General features: G+C 42.4%; 1 protein-coding gene across 2 annotated transcripts in view; it reads right to left on the reverse strand.

Moving 5' to 3' along the window:
- Positions 1–18,712, reverse strand: part of ZDHHC2 (zDHHC palmitoyltransferase 2) — a 167,985-nt gene that overhangs the window by 95,324 nt on the left and 53,949 nt on the right. For both annotated transcript variants that reach the window (XM_073608151.1, XM_073608141.1), the window contains exon 3: positions 5,481–5,575. In XM_073608151.1, the coding sequence (XP_073464252.1) occupies positions 5,481–5,575 (95 nt within the window). The remainder of the gene's footprint in view (positions 1–5,480; positions 5,576–18,712) is intronic.

The raw sequence follows: 18,712 nt of genomic DNA on the forward strand, positions 1-18,712 counted from the left end.
GCTACTAGTGTCAGAGTAGGTAAACCATAGTTTGACTCAGGGCTAAGTCTGAGTCATGAAACATGGGTCAGGGTTTACTGGAGTTCAGGGCTGAATGACTCATGCAGGGCTGAATGACTCATGCAACTCTGGTGTCTCCCCCTGGTTCTGGAAAGTAAGAGAACATTCTGGAAGCTGGAGGGCAGAGGCTAGGAGGGTTGTTCTTCATATTTAAGGGAACTTAACCAATCCCCAGGCAGTGGGACTGGCAGTGGACTAAGTGAGCCCTTAAATAGGAATGAGTCATGCCAGCAGGGGAGTCGGGTGGAAGATGGAGATGGAGTGCTGAGGGGACTGTCGGTGGCCCTTGAGGTGAACCCCCTAGTCTGAGGGGGTGCTCAACCTTGGGCTGGGGCTCAGGTGCTGGCCTGGGAGGATCCCAACAACAGGAGAAAATGGAAGGAGCCTTCCCAGAGAGGCAGCGGGAGCAAGGACAGTGCGAGTGCTACAGCATGGTGCAGGAACTTACAAGGGGAGAGATTGCCACATGTAGCAGGTCTCTCTGGAAGATAGCGGTGTGCTTTAATCTTCCTTTACCCTTCCCTGGAAGATCTCCAGAGCAGTAGGTCATGGTGAAAAGAGTAAGTCTGGTAGACTGGTGAAGAGAGGCATGAACATCAGCCTAATTTGTACATATTATATTAGCCAAAGCAGCCGTTACTAGGCACTTTCACAATCCAGGAAGTACACTACTTACATTCAGGAAAAATTCAGGACAAAAGATAAGTCTCAAATACTTGTTCCAAGTTAATGAATAATTAAGTAGTGCAACAAGTTTGCAAAGAAACACAATACCCATGCAAGCAACTGCTTATGAGATCAATAGCCAGCTTACCATACAATTTGCTGCATAAAGATTCACTGCAGTTTAAAGATATAGCTGTTACCCATTTAAACATATTTTCTGTTTCTTCCCTTTCATTAATTACATTATTTATGGTCACTAGGTTTATGTATACAATACCATATAAAAACATAACAGGAATGTTATGTAACACTTTTTTGTTAGAAATAATACTTAGCATTGCCCAGATCTCAACATCATCAAGTCTATCTGGTATTACATGAAGAGACAGAAGGGTTTGAGGCAGCCTACATCAACAGAAGATCTGTGGTTGGTTCTCCAAGATGTTTGGAACAACCTACCTGCCAAGTTCCTTCAAAAACTGTGTGCACTGTATGGACCTAGAAGAATTGATACTGTTTTGAAGGCAAAGGGTGGTAATGCCAAATATTGATTTGTATTCCTCTTTTGTTCATTTACTTTCCATTTTGTTAATTGATAAAAACAAATGATTAACACTTCTATTTCTAAAAGCATTCTTAATTTACAGCATTTTTTCCACACCTGCCTAAAACTTTTGCACAGTAGTGTATGTCTCCAAGAAATCGGTCATGCTTGTAACCAGACCCAAAATGGGCTACAGGTTCTGGCTGTGACACCTTGGGCCTACCAACCCCAAACAATTTGTCTGTCTTTTGATGCTGTCACCCTCCCTCCATGATGTGCTGGGCATCAAGTCTCTGTTCAGCGTTAAAGGAAAAGTATAGCACAACGAGCGTGGCTGTACGTCTCCTGTGGATCACAGGAGTACAGTTCGTTCTGCACTCCTGTGACCTGTTTTCAGCAGACAGCGGGCTGAAGCCTACTGTTGGCTGACATCACAGAACTGGTCCAGGCTCGAGCCAGATCGCGACAATGAAGTCGGGATTTGCCCACATGTCTGGACTGGCACATGGCTCAGCCTCTCAGTGACCAGCTGAGAGCCTGAGCCGGCCGCTCCCTCCCCCTCCACAGCCCAGTGCTCCAGTGAGTGCGGGGGGGGGGGGGGGGAGAGAGCTGGTGACTGCTCTCTGTCTGGGCAGCCCTGAGAATTCAGCGATCTGTTGTGTTGGATCGTCTGGTTCTCAGTGTTATGCCGCGGTACACACGGTCGGACTTTCCGACAGGAAATGTTCGATGTGAGCCTATTGTCGGAAAGTCCGACCGTGTGTATGCTCCATTGAACATTTGCTATATATATATATATATATATATATATATATATATATATATATATATGTATATATATATACTACAATGTAGCCTCCCACAAGCATCAGCCAGGTATGAGCTATTCATACCTACACTGGTCTCTAAGCATGTAATTATGCAATACGAATCATACCCTGACCTCAGCTATATGGAAAGAAAAAAAAAGATTTTTCTACATGAGTATTTTACCTGTGTTTGGTGCTTTCTGGAAATGCACAAAAGATGCAGCAAACAGGATTTTCCAAAACACACCCCACTAGAAGCACAGAGATATGAATGGCCCTAATAGAAGTGACATGCCCCTGTGCCGTAGTACAAGTACTAAGGACTGCCATATTAATAATGACCAAATAACCAAACTGCAGTTCCCTTGAGAAAACATTATTAACTTATGTTAAGGCTTCTCATTTGATAATATTTAAATCATTTTAACTGCACAAATTTTATGGCAGAACACTGGTCAGTGCTATGGCCTTCCAAGAAGATAATATTCTGTGGTCAAAACCTATTAATTCATATTTGTTTTTTTAGGCTAACATATAAATAGGCACTACTGTCAATTTTGTGCTGTGACACATAAAAAACAGACATCAAATAGATGGCATGTAGTTTGTTATTTACCAATGAAACAGCTGAGCTAAACAATCTTTTCTTGCTACATCAAAGGGAAGAAATATTGAATAAATTGCCTCTGGAAAGAAGAGCTTACACAGAGCACACAGAGAGGGGGGAGTGCTGTAGTTATACAAATAATGTCAGCTACAAAATCTCTTCTACATCACAGGAGCCAATGCTTGGCTGTACAGTACAAATCCACCGCATTAATCAAAAAGCTTGACAACAATAAAAAGCCTGAAAGCATACATTTGTTAATTGATACAGTTTGGTTCCTACACCACCATTTATAATGTCACAAGGAATCTCGATTTGCTTTCTGGTAGGAAAGGCTACATTTGTTATCAAAGTACACAATGAAAGTGGATCCATATCATCTTAACGTTTTAAAATATCTATTTAATAAAGGAACAGTAAAAATGCTTTAAAATTATGGCGAAAGAACCCTGAAAAGACAGCGGCTCGTCTGATATGGAATTTCCTCTTTCATAAGCACCACTTTAGTAGCAACTACCCCTGCTGACTTGTTCTCAAAGATGCATGTTCCAGATTTGTCACTTTAAGGCTAGGCTCACACTGCTGCAGTGCGAATTTAGCGCAATTTTGATCCTATTGCGTTGCGAAATTGCATTGCAAATTCTTTATGTGATCTTGCGATTCTACTGCAAATTTTGCAATCTATGGAGCTGAATTCGCATCGCACATGGATCAAACTCAGACAGGACCCTTTTTTCACACAGCTTAGATTCGCAACGCATTGATGTGAACGGCACTCATGGAAAACGATGTTATTAAAATGACTTGCGAATTTGAGCGTTCGCAACGGCTCAAATTCGCAATAAAATTCGCAGCAGTGTGAACCTAGCCTAAAGAGCAAATTAACTCTGGAAGCTATGCCCAAAAAATGGCGGGTCGTGCTGGGAGGCATGGAATCAGACACTCCGGCATAGGACTACCTTTTCCTTGCAATAGAGACCCTTTCTTCATCTATATCGTGAAATAGACTTGTGGTTTCAATCCATGTCTTTATGAACCTTGCTTTGTGCACTGGTCCAATCATTTGGTGGAGGGGGGATTATGGTGTGGGGTTGTTTTTCAGGGGTTGGGCTTGGCCCCTTAGTTCCAGTGAAGGGAACTCTTAAGTTGTCAGCACAAAGTGCCACGCATGCTCAGAATAAATTAAGAGATGAAAGCTATTGGCTACTGCCCCATTTATAGTCCCGACGTACGTGTTTTACGTCACCGCATTCAGAACGATCGGATTTTCCGACAACTTTGTGCGACCGTGTGTATGTAAGACAAGTTTGAGCCAACATCCGTCGGAAAAAATCCATGGATTTTTTGTCGGAATGTCCGATCAATGTCCGATCTTGTGTACAGGTCATTAGACTGGGATGCTATTAAAGTTCATGTGCGAGTAAAGGCAGGCGTCCCAATACTTTTGGTAATATAGAGTATATATATGATAACTAAAGGGACTAGTCACCAGTCACTTCTGCTATATGCTATGGCCCATACTACTTGTCATATATGAATTCAAATGGTGTACACAATTTTATTATATGACTTTAATCGTTTTTGCAATAAATATAAATATAAAAAGTTTAACATAATTTGTTGTGTTATTGATTATTGGATGGCACCAAGAAAGTCATTTGTATTTTCTCATATCACATTGTATTTCTAGATTATGTGTAGAGATGTGGTGCCATCATTCACCCATCAACATACAGGTATACTCCACTTATAAGTACACAATTGGGTTTATTTAATAAAGCTGGAAAGTGCAAAATCAGGCTCACTTCTGCATAGAAACCAATGAGCTTCCAGGTTTTATTACCAAAGCTTAATTGAGCAAGCTGGGGTTAGAATCTCATTGGTTCCTATGCAGAAGTGAGCCTGATTTTGCACTTTCCAGCTTTATTAAATAAAACCCATTGCATACTTAAAAGTGGGGTATGCCTGTACCTAGACGATGATTGCCTAGACTAGTCACCATAACATCCAATGGTCTTATTGTGGCAGCTATCTTGGTAGAAGCAGGGCCTCCAGCAAGCAGAACAGTGAGCAACACAGCAGTGACATCAACAAATCTCACTCCAAATCTCCTGAGACTAACAACCAACAGTTCCTTACATCTCACACTGCAGATATACAGCTTTTAGGTAGTATACACAGGAGTGCCTAGGCACCCTCACAAATCAGGAAGTGCACTACTTACATTCAGGAGGAATTCAAGACAAAAAGGCAAGTCTCAAATACCTTTCCAGGTTAGTGAATAATTAGGTAGTGCAACCTGTTTGCAAATATATAGAAAGAGGGGTTAATTTACTCAAACTGGAGAATGCAAAATCTGGTGCAGCTCTGCACAGAAACCAATCAGCTGCCAGGTTTTATTTCTAAAGCTTAATTACTCAAACTGAAGTTAGAAGCTGACTGGCTACCATGCACAACTGCACCAGATTCTGAGTGCTCCAGTTTTAGTAAATGTCCCTCAGAATATCCATGCAATCAACTGATTAAGGGAACAATAGCCAGCTTACCAGGCACTTTGTTGCATTAAGATTCACTGCAGTTTCAAGATATATCTTCCACCCATTTCAACATATTTCCTGTTTATTCTCTTCCTTTAATTACATTAATTAGGGTCACTGGGTTTATGTATACAATACCATATAAAAACTCAACAAAAATGTGATGCAACTTTTTTTTGGTCATACGATTTATCGTTTTATCGTGACTGAAACGTTTTCTCATAGAGGGTGCCTCCACAATCTATAAGTTAAGTTACCTCTTTGGAAGGATTCATTGGCAATGTGAAGATTGTCTTCCAGTAGGACCAGACAAACAGAAGTATAAAGAAGTGATACGCTATCAAGCAGAGAACTGTAGAAACAAGAATAAAGACAGTATTACAAATTAAGAGTTACATTTTGTTAAATGGTCATTCCCCTAAAACCCACATAATAAACAGAGATTTCATTCTGAAGACGTGTCTTTTTTAACCAGAGTAACTGATATAACTAGAGTTGAATTTAAAAGAAGGAACTGACAATTGAAAACTCAATGAAAACTGATAATTTAGCTCTGTGTTGGCTCCAGTGCGTTTCTTAGATCCATCAAAGACTCCAGTAACTCACATCTCTACCCACAAGGCCATAATCTATGTATCACAACTGGACTTTACAATACATGAATCTACAGTATGCAGAATCTATCCAGATACCATCATTTAGATTTGTGAGACCGGAAATTCTAACATGAGACTCCCTGAGAGTTTTTGAAAACCTTGATTCAACTTGCCAACAGTCACATACAACTTAAATATTAGATTGAGATGGCCTTTAAGACTATGGGCTTAATTTACTAAAACTGGAGAGTGTAAAATCTGGTGCAGCTCTGTATAGAAACCAATCAGCTTCCAGGTTTTACTGTCAAATCTAATTGAACAAGATGAAGTTAGAAGCTAATTGGCTACCATGCACAGCTGCACCAGATTTTGCATTCCTTAGTTTTAGTAAATCAATCTCTATATTCTGTTGCCTATAACTATCTATCATTATTATTATTATACAGGATTTATATAGCGCCAACAGTTTACGCAGCGCTTTACAACATGAGGGCAGACAGTACACACAAAACAAATCAATACAGAAGGGGTCAGAGGGCCCTGCCCTGAGCTTACAATCTATTCTATCTTTCTATGTGCATTAAATGAAATCCATTACTTAGTCAATCCTTTAAAAAGACCTATATTTTAGCCCAATTTTTTCCCTAAAAAAATCACCCCTCTATGCAATCAGCATAAACGGTACATACAGATTCAATAATAAACCTTTATACTGGAATCCCTATTGGTGACAGTAGCATTCCCAAATGCTTTAGTGCCGACAGTGTGGTTTAGAGTAATGATCTGAATCATTCAGAGCAGCTGACTGGCTGGCTCGGTTTGAATGGCATTCTCCCAGGTCCCTTTGATGGAAGTCATGTGACCAATGTTTTGACATTTGATCACATGACTGGCAGTGGCATTTCTCAACTATTTGTAGCTTTCAGACTCTCTTATTAGAGGTCTCATTTTTCTCAAGGAAAGGTAAAAAATAAGAGTACTATTCTTTAAACATTCTGGGTTCCAATAGTCAGCTCTTGTGCTGCCAAATTAATATTAAGCTGTACTATCTAACAAAGTCCATCTGCTGAAATTGAATATATATCTCCAGTTTCCTCATACAATAATGGCAGGGCACATACTCCATAGAGAGGTGTTATGCCCTGTACACACGGTCGGACATTGATCGGACATTCCGACAACAAAATCCTAGGATTTTTTCCGACGGATGTTGGCTCAAACTTGTCTTGCATACACACGGTCACACAAAGTTGTTGGAAAATCCGATCGTTCTGAACGTGGTGACGTAAAACACGTACGTCAGGACTATAAATGGGGCAGTAGCCAATAGCTTTCATCTCTTTATTTATTCTGAGCATGCGTGGCACTTTGTGCGTCGGATTTGTGTACACACGATCGGAAATTCCGACAACGGATTTTGTTGTTGGAAAATTTTATAGCCTGCTCTCAAACTTTGTGTGTCGGAAAATCCGATGGAAAATGTGTGATGGAGCCCACACACGGTCAGAATTTTCGACAACAAGGTCCTATCACACATTTTCCGTCAGAAAATCCGACCATGTGTACAGGGCATAAGTGTGAGACTGGTCGTTATTTGGTATGAGCAGTCCCAACATAGACCTCCTCCCCTTAGTCATCTGAGCACTCCCCCTGTCTGAGGTGCTCCTGTGAGCGAATCCCTGGCCAGGCAGTTGGACAACTGCTTTATTGTATCAAATATTACAGCTTGATATTTACAGTTTGGCAGTACACAAGCTGTAGAACGCAATCCTGCATTAGAAAAAAAACAAAAAAAAAACGATACTTATCCTGTAAACAGTATAGACACACTTTAAGCTGGCCACAGGCATTTATGTATTCTGATAAATAAATAAATATTCATGCTTGGAACATAAAAGCATATTTTTATAAACTGATTACATGAACTGTGTCGCTCTTCTCTTGGGAGCACAACTGTCTGTTGGCTCCCGGCATTTCCCCCCCCCTCCTGAGCTTGTTCCAGGCTAAGCAACTGCAAAAGACAGCCTGAGTGTGCTTTAAACAATCACAGGTGCCAAACAGTAGTCATCCACTATCTCCTACCACCCATAGCATTTTAAGACGTTGTATTAATCTACCTTGCTGACGCCTAAATTTAGTCATACACAACTTGATTTTCTGAACTGAATAAAATCAGTTGATTCCCCTGGATGGAAAAGTCTTCACTGCTTGCTATTGTATTCAGGCAGCTGCAGCACCCCTGGCTACCCAAATATCCCAACAGGATGATAATTTCCCACCCGATTTTTACATCCAATTTTGTTTTGTTGGGGGTTCTTATAGGGCCACTTATGGCCTGACTTTCGGCTGATTCAGCAGGAGTAAGACAAGAGATTTGTGGCATCTTGGCCATCTTAAGGCTCATTGACTTTGTGCTGTATTTAAGAAAGTTTACAATGCACCTGGAGTTGCTGATATTCCATCATCTCCACTCACAGATTAAAGAAAACTAACAGAATTTCTGTTCTTTCTTTACATTAGGATTTCAAGTAAGTGGGGGTGGTTTGACAGTGTAGGGGTTGAGGAATGTGACATGTTTTATGTTACATCTTTGTAGCAAGGTCTCCGGCCTCCTTCAGTCTAGAGAGAACCATCAGGGCCAGCGGACATCCTTCTGTATGTAGTGGGTTGTGAGGCATAGTGGGTGCAAGGTGGATGTTATTGGGCGCCAGACACATCTTGAATGCAAAAGAGATGTTTATTTCTCTAACAAACTTTTATGGGGAAAGAGGGATAGGGCCAAGACACCCTTGAGTAGTTGCAAGTTCAATTGGCAGACTCCGAGACTTCAATAGGAGGACAGCCGTGCAGGGAAAGGCCCCAGCAAGGCGCCACATCTGCACATGCAGGAATGCTGTTTCCTATGGCAACAGTCTTTAACAGTTCCTAACACAAAACGTAACAGTTCTTTCAGCTTCACTACAACTTCTCCTTGTAGTTCTTCAGCACACTGAGCTCCCGGTCTCATACTAGACCCTCTGATTCACTAACTCTGAATCCCTTGAGCTCCTCTAATCTTCACGTTGGTATCTACCCCAAGCGTCACACCCCCATTTCCCTGCTGGGTCCTTAGCATGGAAGCTCAGATACTTCTCAAACTTCACCCCCGCTGGCCTGCTCGGTCCTTGGCTTAACACACAAGGCTGCTCTGCAAGCGTCACCTCCGCTGGCTGGGTCCCTGACTTGATCACCGCCTGAAGTTTCCCGATTCTCCACCGTGCCCGTTTGGTGAGAATGCTGCTCCGGTACTTGCTTCAGTTACTCACTGTGGTCCCTGATAACAAGGTGGCTGGCCCCTTAGTGGCGACAGCTTCCCTTCTACCTCTGACCACTGACAGGTTCTCTGGTCGGCAGAACCGTCACTTCTGGTTGGATTGCAAGCCGCAATCCCAACCCTGCGCTGCTCTCTTGCTTCTGGATAGGCCCAGCCTAGCAGCCAGACACCCCCGGGATAGGCCCAATCTCCGGCCTAGCAGCCTGGGGCACGCGACACATGTCCACCCAGACCGCTGTCCATGTGGCACAGAACATAGATCACCTGACCCCACCTGAATATATAGGCTCTCCCAGCAGGCCAATGGATCCAAGAAAACCCCTGCCCATTGGCTGAGATACCCCATATACCCATAACCCTACCTTGGGTTGTCCTTCTCATATCTAGTACTACCAAGTGCCCGGCCACCTAGTGGTAGAAGAGAAAAGTACAACAAGGCCAAACTTAGGGAGAAATCAATGGATCTCTAACAAACAACCAGGGTAATTACTCCTGGCAAGTACATTTGTCAGGAGCATCCCTGCCTAAACTCCAGGGTGCTACATCTTAAATATGGGTCTTGAAGGTGGAGTATGCTTTGAACTAAGACAAAAGTTGACACCAGGTGCCAGAAGTTGCTGTTCAAGCTTAGATGTTCTGAAAGATGAAGTCTACACACCGTTAGGCAAACTCTGCGCTGCTCTTATGTGACAACATGGGAGCCTGGCACTGGGACACTCTTGTTGGAGAGAAAGGGTACAGTTACATGTTTCAATATAGCACCAGGTACATGAAGTACCAGAAATTTCCCAGGACTCCGGAGAAAGAGCAAAGTGTTGGCACCTTAATGTTCAACTCTAGCCTCCCACTCCACCAGAAAGTATTTTTGATTTTTCCTTTTTTCTTTTACTAGCCTTTATCACGCATCTTCTAGGGTTGGCTTCCTCTTTAGTCTTCTCATAGTGGTAGGCTGTCCTGGATGATGCAGAGAGCAGCACTAACATGATGACATGATCACTGCCCTCTGCAATAATACACTGTAAGTGCAGGACAATTTGCTCGGGAAGGAATAGGTGAGGACATCTTGTAGGAAAAAAGGCACCGTGGGTAGCTCAGGATTAAAGATGAGTATTGCAGCCAATGATTTTTAACAAAAAAACATCAAGGGGGACATATATACAAAAAAAAAAAAAAAATAGCCAGAGTCGGGTTTTAAAATGGAACGTGTGAGATACGTACATTAGCTCCAGTGGTTCAATGCCCACAAAGTTCCTCTCTGGTGCCTGCATCTTCTGCCCAGCTTCTTTCAGGCATAGGTCTTTGGCCATCTTAATTGGCAGGTGCAGGATAACGTAACTTCTATGCATGTGCAGAAGTTTAGACATACAGACACTGAGCTACGCATGCCCGCAATTAAAAAAAAAAAGACTTTAGTTCTGACTTAAGATATCTGCCGGCTGATTGAATGAAAAAACTGTACCATGTATGGCCAGCTTAACTCTATTGAGCCAACCCTTGGTCCTTTAAAGTGATGAATAGCCTTAGGTAACAATAAGGTGGTTAGGAAACAAGGTGGAGTGGAAAGAAGCTTGCCTTTTACAGAAAAGGTTCATTCCTCTTTGGTCTTCGCCATGGCTGATTTTCCAGTATAAACATTTGGCTCTATTTCTGAATATACTGGTCATTTTGACACTCAGTTTTCACTGCAGGTATAAGCCAATGTTGTACTTTTCTTTATATGCTCAGTTTGAATCGTTTGTGGCAGGTTTACTTTACTTTTATCTTGATCATCACAGTTGGCAGATAAGGTTAATCTGCACATGAGCTCCAAAATTCCACTTTACAGAACACGAACCTGTGATAACAGCTGTGTAAAAAGCTTACAATGCTGTGCCCAGATTCACCACAGCTATTCTGTGGGAGCTGCTAATTCCACAACATCTGTTCATAGAGATTACACAACCACAATTAGAAACATGCAGAACGCCAAATCAGCTGTACCTTTGATGAAAATATTCAGACAAAACCCTGCAAATGGCACATAATGGTATCAATTATGGTATTAGAAGTGCAATTAATTATTAGCTTTGTGAGTTACATTTCATTGTGTATTTATCAAAGCTCAAAGTTGTGTCATCTATTTTCATTTTACTGTTAATGCCTTTTAACTGGACTGGAAAACTGCACTGCTAATAGGCTTCCATTGCAGACCTCTTTATGAAAAATGTTGTTGCCTGGCTGTTTCTGGCTTTAAGCCCAACTCTGAGCAAATAAAAAAAGGAAATCTGTAGTCTTTCCACCGTACTGGGTTGCAGAAGCATGCTCTATGTTCCATTATGGTCCATCCCATCTGATATCCTGCAGATTTCCATGCTGTATCCTCAGTACAACAAACTACCTGCACTGTTCAGTGTTTATCACTAGGGATGGGCCGAACACCCCCCCCCCCCCCGGTTCAGTTTGCACCAGAACATACCAAAAAATTTGGCAGAACACACGAACACCGTTAAAGTCTATGGGATATGAACATGAATAATCAAAAGTGCTAATTTTAAAGGCTTATATGCAAGTTATTGTCATAAAAAGTGTTTGGGGACCTGGGTCCAGCCCTAGGGGACATGTATCAATGCAAAACATTTTTTTTTAAAACGTCCGTTTCTTCGGGAGCAGTGATTTTTTTAATACTTAAAGTGAAACAATAAAAATGAAATATTCCTTTAAATATCGTGCCTGGGGGGTGTCTATAGTATGCCTGTAAAGTGGCAAATTTTTCCCGTGTTTAGAACAGTACCACAGCAAAAATTGTCATTGAAAACTGATCGCGGCTGTAATGAATTGTCGGGTCTCGGCAATATAGATAAAACTCATTAAAAAAAGAGCATGGGATCCCCCTCAAGTCCATTACCAGGCCCTTTGGGTCTGGTATGAATATTAAGGGGAACCCCGAACCAAAATTAAAAAAAAAATTGCGTGGGGGTCCCCCTAAAATCCATACCAGGCCCTTCAGGTCTGATATGGAAATTAAGGGGAACCCTGCGCCAAATTAAAAAAAAATGGCATAGGGTCCCCCCCAAAATCCATACCAGACCCTTCAGGTCTGGTATGGATTTTATGGGGAACCCTGCACCAAAATTTAAAAAAATGGTGTAGGGGTCCCCCCAAAATCCATACTAGACCCTTATCCGAGCATGCAACCTGGCAGGCCGCAGGAAAAGAGGGAGGGACGAGAGAGCGCCCCCCCCCCACCTGAACCGTACCAGGCCACTTGCCCTCAACATGGGGAGGGTGCTTTGGGGTAGGACCCCCAGATGCAGGCCTCTCTCCCTGTGTGAAATGGTAACGGGGTACAAATGTACCCCTACCATTTCACAAAAAAGTGACAAAATGTTAAAAAAAAACAAGACACAGCTTGGGATAAGTCCATTATTAAAAAATAAAAAAACAAAAATGTTACACGATGTCCATTCATCTTCTTATATCGCTCCGCTGACGGGCCGAAAAATAAAAGAAAAATCCGCCACCTATCCGCCTCCATGGGAGGCTCCCACCATGACACTTCATCGCCTTGGCAGTTCTTATATAACTGAGGGCGGGGCCACCCGGTGACGTACTTGGGTGACCCCTCCCCCCTCTGACACACGGGGACTTCCCCATGGCTTCCCCGTGGCGTCAGAGGGGGGCGGGGTCACCTGTTTACGTAACCGGGTCCATCTTTTTAGGTCCGTCGGCGGAGCGATATAAGAAGATGAATGGACATCGTGGGACATTTTTATTTTTTTATTTTTTAATAAAGGACTTGTCTCAAGCTGTGTCTTGTTTTTTTTTAACATTTTGACACTTTTTTTGTGAAATGGTAGGGGTACGATGTACCCGTTACCATTTCACATGGGGGGAGGCCAGGATCTGGGAGTCCCCTTGTTAAAGGGGGCTTCCAGATTCCGATAAGCCCCCCACCCGCAGACCCCCCACAACCACCAGGCTAGGGTTGTGGGGATGAGGCCCTTGTCCCCATCAACATGGGGACAAGGTGCTTTGGGGGGCTACCCCAAAGCACCTTTCCCATGTTAAGGGCATGTGGCCTGGTACGGTTCAGGAGGGGAGCGCTCTCTCGTCCCCCCTCTTTTCCTGCGGCCTGCCAGATTGTGTGCTTGGATAAGGGTCTGGTATGGATTTTGGGGGGACCCCTACGCCATTTAAAAAAAAAATTTGGCGCGGGTTTCCCTTAATTTCCATATGGATTTTAGGGGGACCCCCACGCAATTTTTTTTAAGATTTTGGTTCGGGGTTCCCCTTAATATTCATATCAGACCCAAAGGTCCTTGTAATGGACTGGGGGGGATCCCATGCTCTTCTTTTTAATGAGTTTTATCTCTATTGCCGAGACTCGACAATTCATTACAGCCGCGATGAGTTTTAAATGACAATTTTTCCTTTAGAAATGTCATTTTGCTGTGGTACTGTTCTAAACATGGGAAAAATTCACCACTTTACAGGCATACTATAGACACCCCCCCAGGCACGATATTTAAAGGAATATTTCATGTTTATTGTTTCACTTTAACCACTTCAGCCCCAGAAGAATTTAACCCCTTCCTGACCAGAGCACTTTTTGCGATTCGGCACTGCGTCGCTTTAACTGACAATTGCGCGGTCGTGCGACGTGGCTCCCAAACAAAATTGACGTCCTTTTTCTCCCACAAATAGAGCTTTCTTTTGGTGGTATTTGATTGCCTCTGCAATTTTTATTTTTTGCGCTATAAACAAAAATAGAGCGACAATTTTGAAAAAAAGGCATTATTTTTTACTTTTTGCTATAATAAATATCCCCCAAAAATATATATAAAAAAACCCCAATTTTTTTCCTCAGTTTAGGCTGATACGTATTCTATACGTATTCTATACGTATATAGCGTTTACAAAATAGGGGATAGTTTTATGGCATTTTTATTAATAATTTTTTTTTTTTAAATGGCGGTGATCAGCAATTTTTATCGTGACTGCGACATTATGGCGGATACATCGGACATTTTTTACACATTTTTGGGACCATTGTCACTTATACAGCAATCAGTGCTATAAAAATGCACTGATTCCTGTGTAAATGACACTGGCAGTGAAGTGGTTAACCACTAGGGGGCGGGGAGGGGTTAAATCGGTACTAAGGAGTGTTTTATAACTGTCAGGGGGATGGGCTGTGTGTGTGACGTCACTGATCTCTGCTCCGATGACATGGAACAGAGATCGAGTGACACTGTCACTAGGCAGAACGGGGAGATGCTGTTTACATCGGCATCTCCCCGTTCTTCCTCCCCGTGAGGCGATTGCGGGTATCCCCGTGGCGATCGAGTCCGTGGGACCCGCGACCCGACTCACGGAGCTGGCCGCCTCTTAAAGGGCAACGTACAGGTACGTGATTTTGCCTGTATGAGCCCTTCTGCCGCAGTATCTCTGCATGAGGCGGTCGGCAAGCGGTTAAGCATTAAAAAAAATCACTGCTCCTGAAAAAAATGACGTTTTTAAAACATTTTTTTGCATTAATACATGTCCCCTGGGGCAGGACCCAGGTCCCCAAACACTTTTTATGACAATAACTTGCATATAAGCCTTTAAAATGAGCACTTTTGATTTTTCATGTTAGTGCGACTTTAACGGAGTTCTGGCGGCTTTCGAATTTGCCCCGAACACCGCATATTGTTCGGTGTTCGCAAAACATCCGAACAACCAAAGTTCGGTCCAAACTTATATTTGGGCCGAACCGATCGCCCATCCCTATTTATCACTAAAAGGCTCACTGATCATGACTGTATCTCTTACAGTGCCTTGCAAAAGTATTCACCCCCCTTGGCTTTTTACCTATTTTGTTACATTACAGCCTTTAGTTCAATGTTTTTTTAATCTGAATTATATGTGATGGATCAGAACACAATAGTCTAAGTTGGTGAAGTAAAATTAGAAAAATATATACATATAACTATTTTTCAGAAATAAAAAACTGATAATTGGCATGTGCGTATGTATTCACCCCCTTTGTTATGAAGCCCATAAAAAGCTCTGGTGCAACAAATTACCTTCAAAAGTCACATAATTAGTGAAATGATGTCCACCTCTGTGCAATCTAAGTGTCACATGATCTGTCATTACATATACACAGCTTTTTGAAAGTCCCCAGAGGCTGCAACACCTAAGCAAGAGGCACCACTAACCAAACACTGCCATGAAGACCAAGGAACTCTCCAAACAAGTAAGGGACAATGTTGTTGAGAAGTACAAGTCAGGGTTAGGTTATAAAAAAATATCCAAATCTTTGATGATCCCTAGGAGCACCATCAAATCTATCATAACCAAATGGAAAGAACATGGCACAACAGCAAACCTGTTATCAAAAAAGGGTGGTGGGTATCTGCGCTAACTATAGTAACATTAATATGTAAAAGCAGCCAGCACAGTTTGTTGATAATCAAACAAAAAATATATAAAAGTCCAAAATGCAATGCTTGAATTCATGAAAGTTCTTTCACTAAATGGATAGAAGATACGAAGGACCCTTCACCAGCTTCTGTGTATATGGAAAGGCACAACACACCCAAGTGAGTCCAATCTGCTTACCAGAAGGTAATGATATATATTCATATAATCATCAATCACAGAAAATAGAATAACATATGGCCACCAATTCATCTAACTCCAAAGCCAGAGTGGATGTGATAACCATTCACCAGTTTTAGCCCAAATGCAAACAAGAGGCAGCAATAGTGAAACCCGTAAGGTAAAAAGCAGTCATTTATTGTAGTTCACTTACAGGAAATAGTAGAATACAGTAATCCTTATATAAAATACAATCTGCGGCTCTCAGCGTGCTTGCATCGGCCAGCTGGCTTGTTTCCATTTGGGTAAATGCTAAACTGGTGAACGGTTATCACATCCACTCTGGCTTTGGACTACGATGAATTGGTGGCCATATGTTATTCGATGATTGGACCCTTCTTCATTTTACCTGTACCATTTGGAGAGCAACACCACGATTTCCTGTGATTGATGATTATATGCCTATATATCATTACCTTCTGGTAAGCAGATTGTATTCACTTGGGTGTGGTGTGCCTTTCCATATACACAACAGCAAACCTGCCAAGAGATGGCCGCACACCAAAACTCATGGACCGGGCAAGGAGGCCATTAATCAGAGAGGCAGCACAGAGACCTAAGGTAACCCTAGAGGAGCTGCAGAGTTCCACAGCAAAGACTGGAATATCTGTACATAGGACAACAATAAGCCGTACGCTCCCTAGAGTTGGGCTTTATGGCAGAGTGGCCAGAAGAAAGCCATTACTTTCAGCAAAAAACAAAATGGCACATTTTGAGTTTTTCGAAAAGGCATGTGGGAGACTCCCAAAATGTATGGAGGAAGGTGCTCTGGTCTGATGAGACTAAAATGGAACTTTTTGCCATCAAAGAAAATGCTATATCTGGAGCAAACCCAACACATCACATCACATCACCCAAAGAACACCATGGTGGCGGTAGCATCATGCTGTGGGGATGTTTTTCAGCAGTCAGGACTGGGAAACTGGTCAGAGTTGAGGGAAAGATGGATGGTGCTAAATACAGGGATATTTTTGAGCAAAAAACTTGTACCATTCTGTGTGTGATTTGAGGCTAGGACAGAGGTTCACCTTCCAGCAGGACAATGACCCCAAACACACTGCTAAAGCAACACTTGAGTGGTTTAAGGGGAAACATGTAAATGTGTTGGAATGGCCTAGTCAAAGCCCAGACCTCAATCCAATAGAAAATCTGTGGTCATACTTAAAGATTGCTGTTCACAAGTGCAAACCATCCAACTTGAAGGAGCTGGAACAGTTTTGCAAGGAGGAATGGGGAAAAATCCCAGTGGTAAGATATGGCAAGCTCATAGAGACTTATCCAAAACGACTTGGAGCTGTGATAGCTGCAAAAGGTGTCTCTACAAATTATTGACTTTAGGGGGGTGAATAGTTATGCACATTGACTTTTTCTGTTATTTTGTCCTATTTGTTGTTTGTTTCACAATAAAAAAAAAGAAAAAAAAAAACATCTTCAAAGTTGTGGGCATGTTCTGTAAATTAAATGATGCAAATCCTCAAACAATCCATGTTAATTCCAGGCTGTGAGGCAACAAAACACGAAAAATGCCAGGAGGGGAAAATACTTTTGCAAGTCACTGTACACACCAACAATATAAGGTTCGTTGGCATGGACCATAGGGTGAGTACATGGATTGAAAACTGGCTACAAGGGCGGGTTCAGAGGGGGGTGATAAATGGGGAGTACTCAGAATGGTCAGGGGTGGGTAGTGGGGTCCCCCAGGGTTCTGTGCTGGAACCAATCCTATTTAATTTGTTCATAAACGACCTGAAGGATGGGATAAACAGTTCAATCTCTGTATTTGTGGATGATACTAAGCTAAGCAGGGCAATAACTTCTCCGCAGGATGTGGAAATCTTGCAAAAAGATCTGAACAAATTAATGGGGTGGGCAACTACATGGAAAATGAGGTTTAATGTAGAAAATTGTAAAATAATGCATTTGGGTGGCAAAAATATGAATGCAATCTATACACTGGGGGGAGAACCTCTGGGGGAATCAAGGCTGGAAAAGGACCCGGGGGTCCTAGTAGATGATAGGCTCAGCAATGGCATGCAATGCCAAGCTGCTGCTAACAAAGCAAACAGAATATTGGCATGCATTAAAAAGGGGATTAACTCAAAAAATAAAGTGATAATTCTCCCACTCTACAAGACTCTGGTCCGGCCTCACCTGGAGTATGTTGTCCAGTTCTGGGCACCAGTCCTCAGGAAGGATGTGCTGGAAATGGAGCGAGTACAGAGAAGGGCAACAAAATGAATAAATGGACTGGAGGATCTTAGTTATGAGGAAAGGTTAAGAGCACTGAACTTATTCTCTCTGGAGAAAAGACGCTTGAGAGGGGATATGATTTAAGTTTACAAATACCAGGGATAAAACTTTTCCGCGGGAGGGAGTTTAATAAGACACGTGGCCACTCATTAAAATTAGAAGAAAAGAGGTTTAACCTTAAATTGCGTAGAGGGTTCTTTACTGTAAGAGCAGCAAGGATGTGGAATTCCCTTCCACAGGTGGTGGTTTCATAAAATCACACACATGGGTTGGACTTGATGGACTTGTGATTTTTTCAACCTCACCTACTATATAACTATGTAACAATAAATCAGTAGAGCTAATTTGGTTATTTTATAAGGAAAATATATTAGAGGAAATTATTATTTAACCACTTCCCGCTGGCCTATAGCACGGCCTGGCGGTGGTTCGGTTATCCTGACTTATATATGACATCTTTCAGGTTAACTTCCGGCGCTTGCCTGTGGGGGCGCACAGCGCGGCGATCGGTGGTGCGGCGTGTCAGTCGGACACACCGCAACACGATCTCGGTAAAGAGCCTCTGATGGTGCCAGTCAGTGCCCACCACAAATGCTTGCCAGATGTCTCCTCATCAGTGATGCCCAGCAGTGCCACCAATCAGTGTCAATCAGTGCCACCCATCAGTGTCCATCAGTGCCACCTATAAGTGCCCATCCATGCTCAT

This window comes from Aquarana catesbeiana, linkage group LG01 (genome assembly GCF_042186555.1).
Source record: "Aquarana catesbeiana isolate 2022-GZ linkage group LG01, ASM4218655v1, whole genome shotgun sequence".
Taxonomy (NCBI): Eukaryota; Metazoa; Chordata; class Amphibia; order Anura; family Ranidae; genus Aquarana; species Aquarana catesbeiana.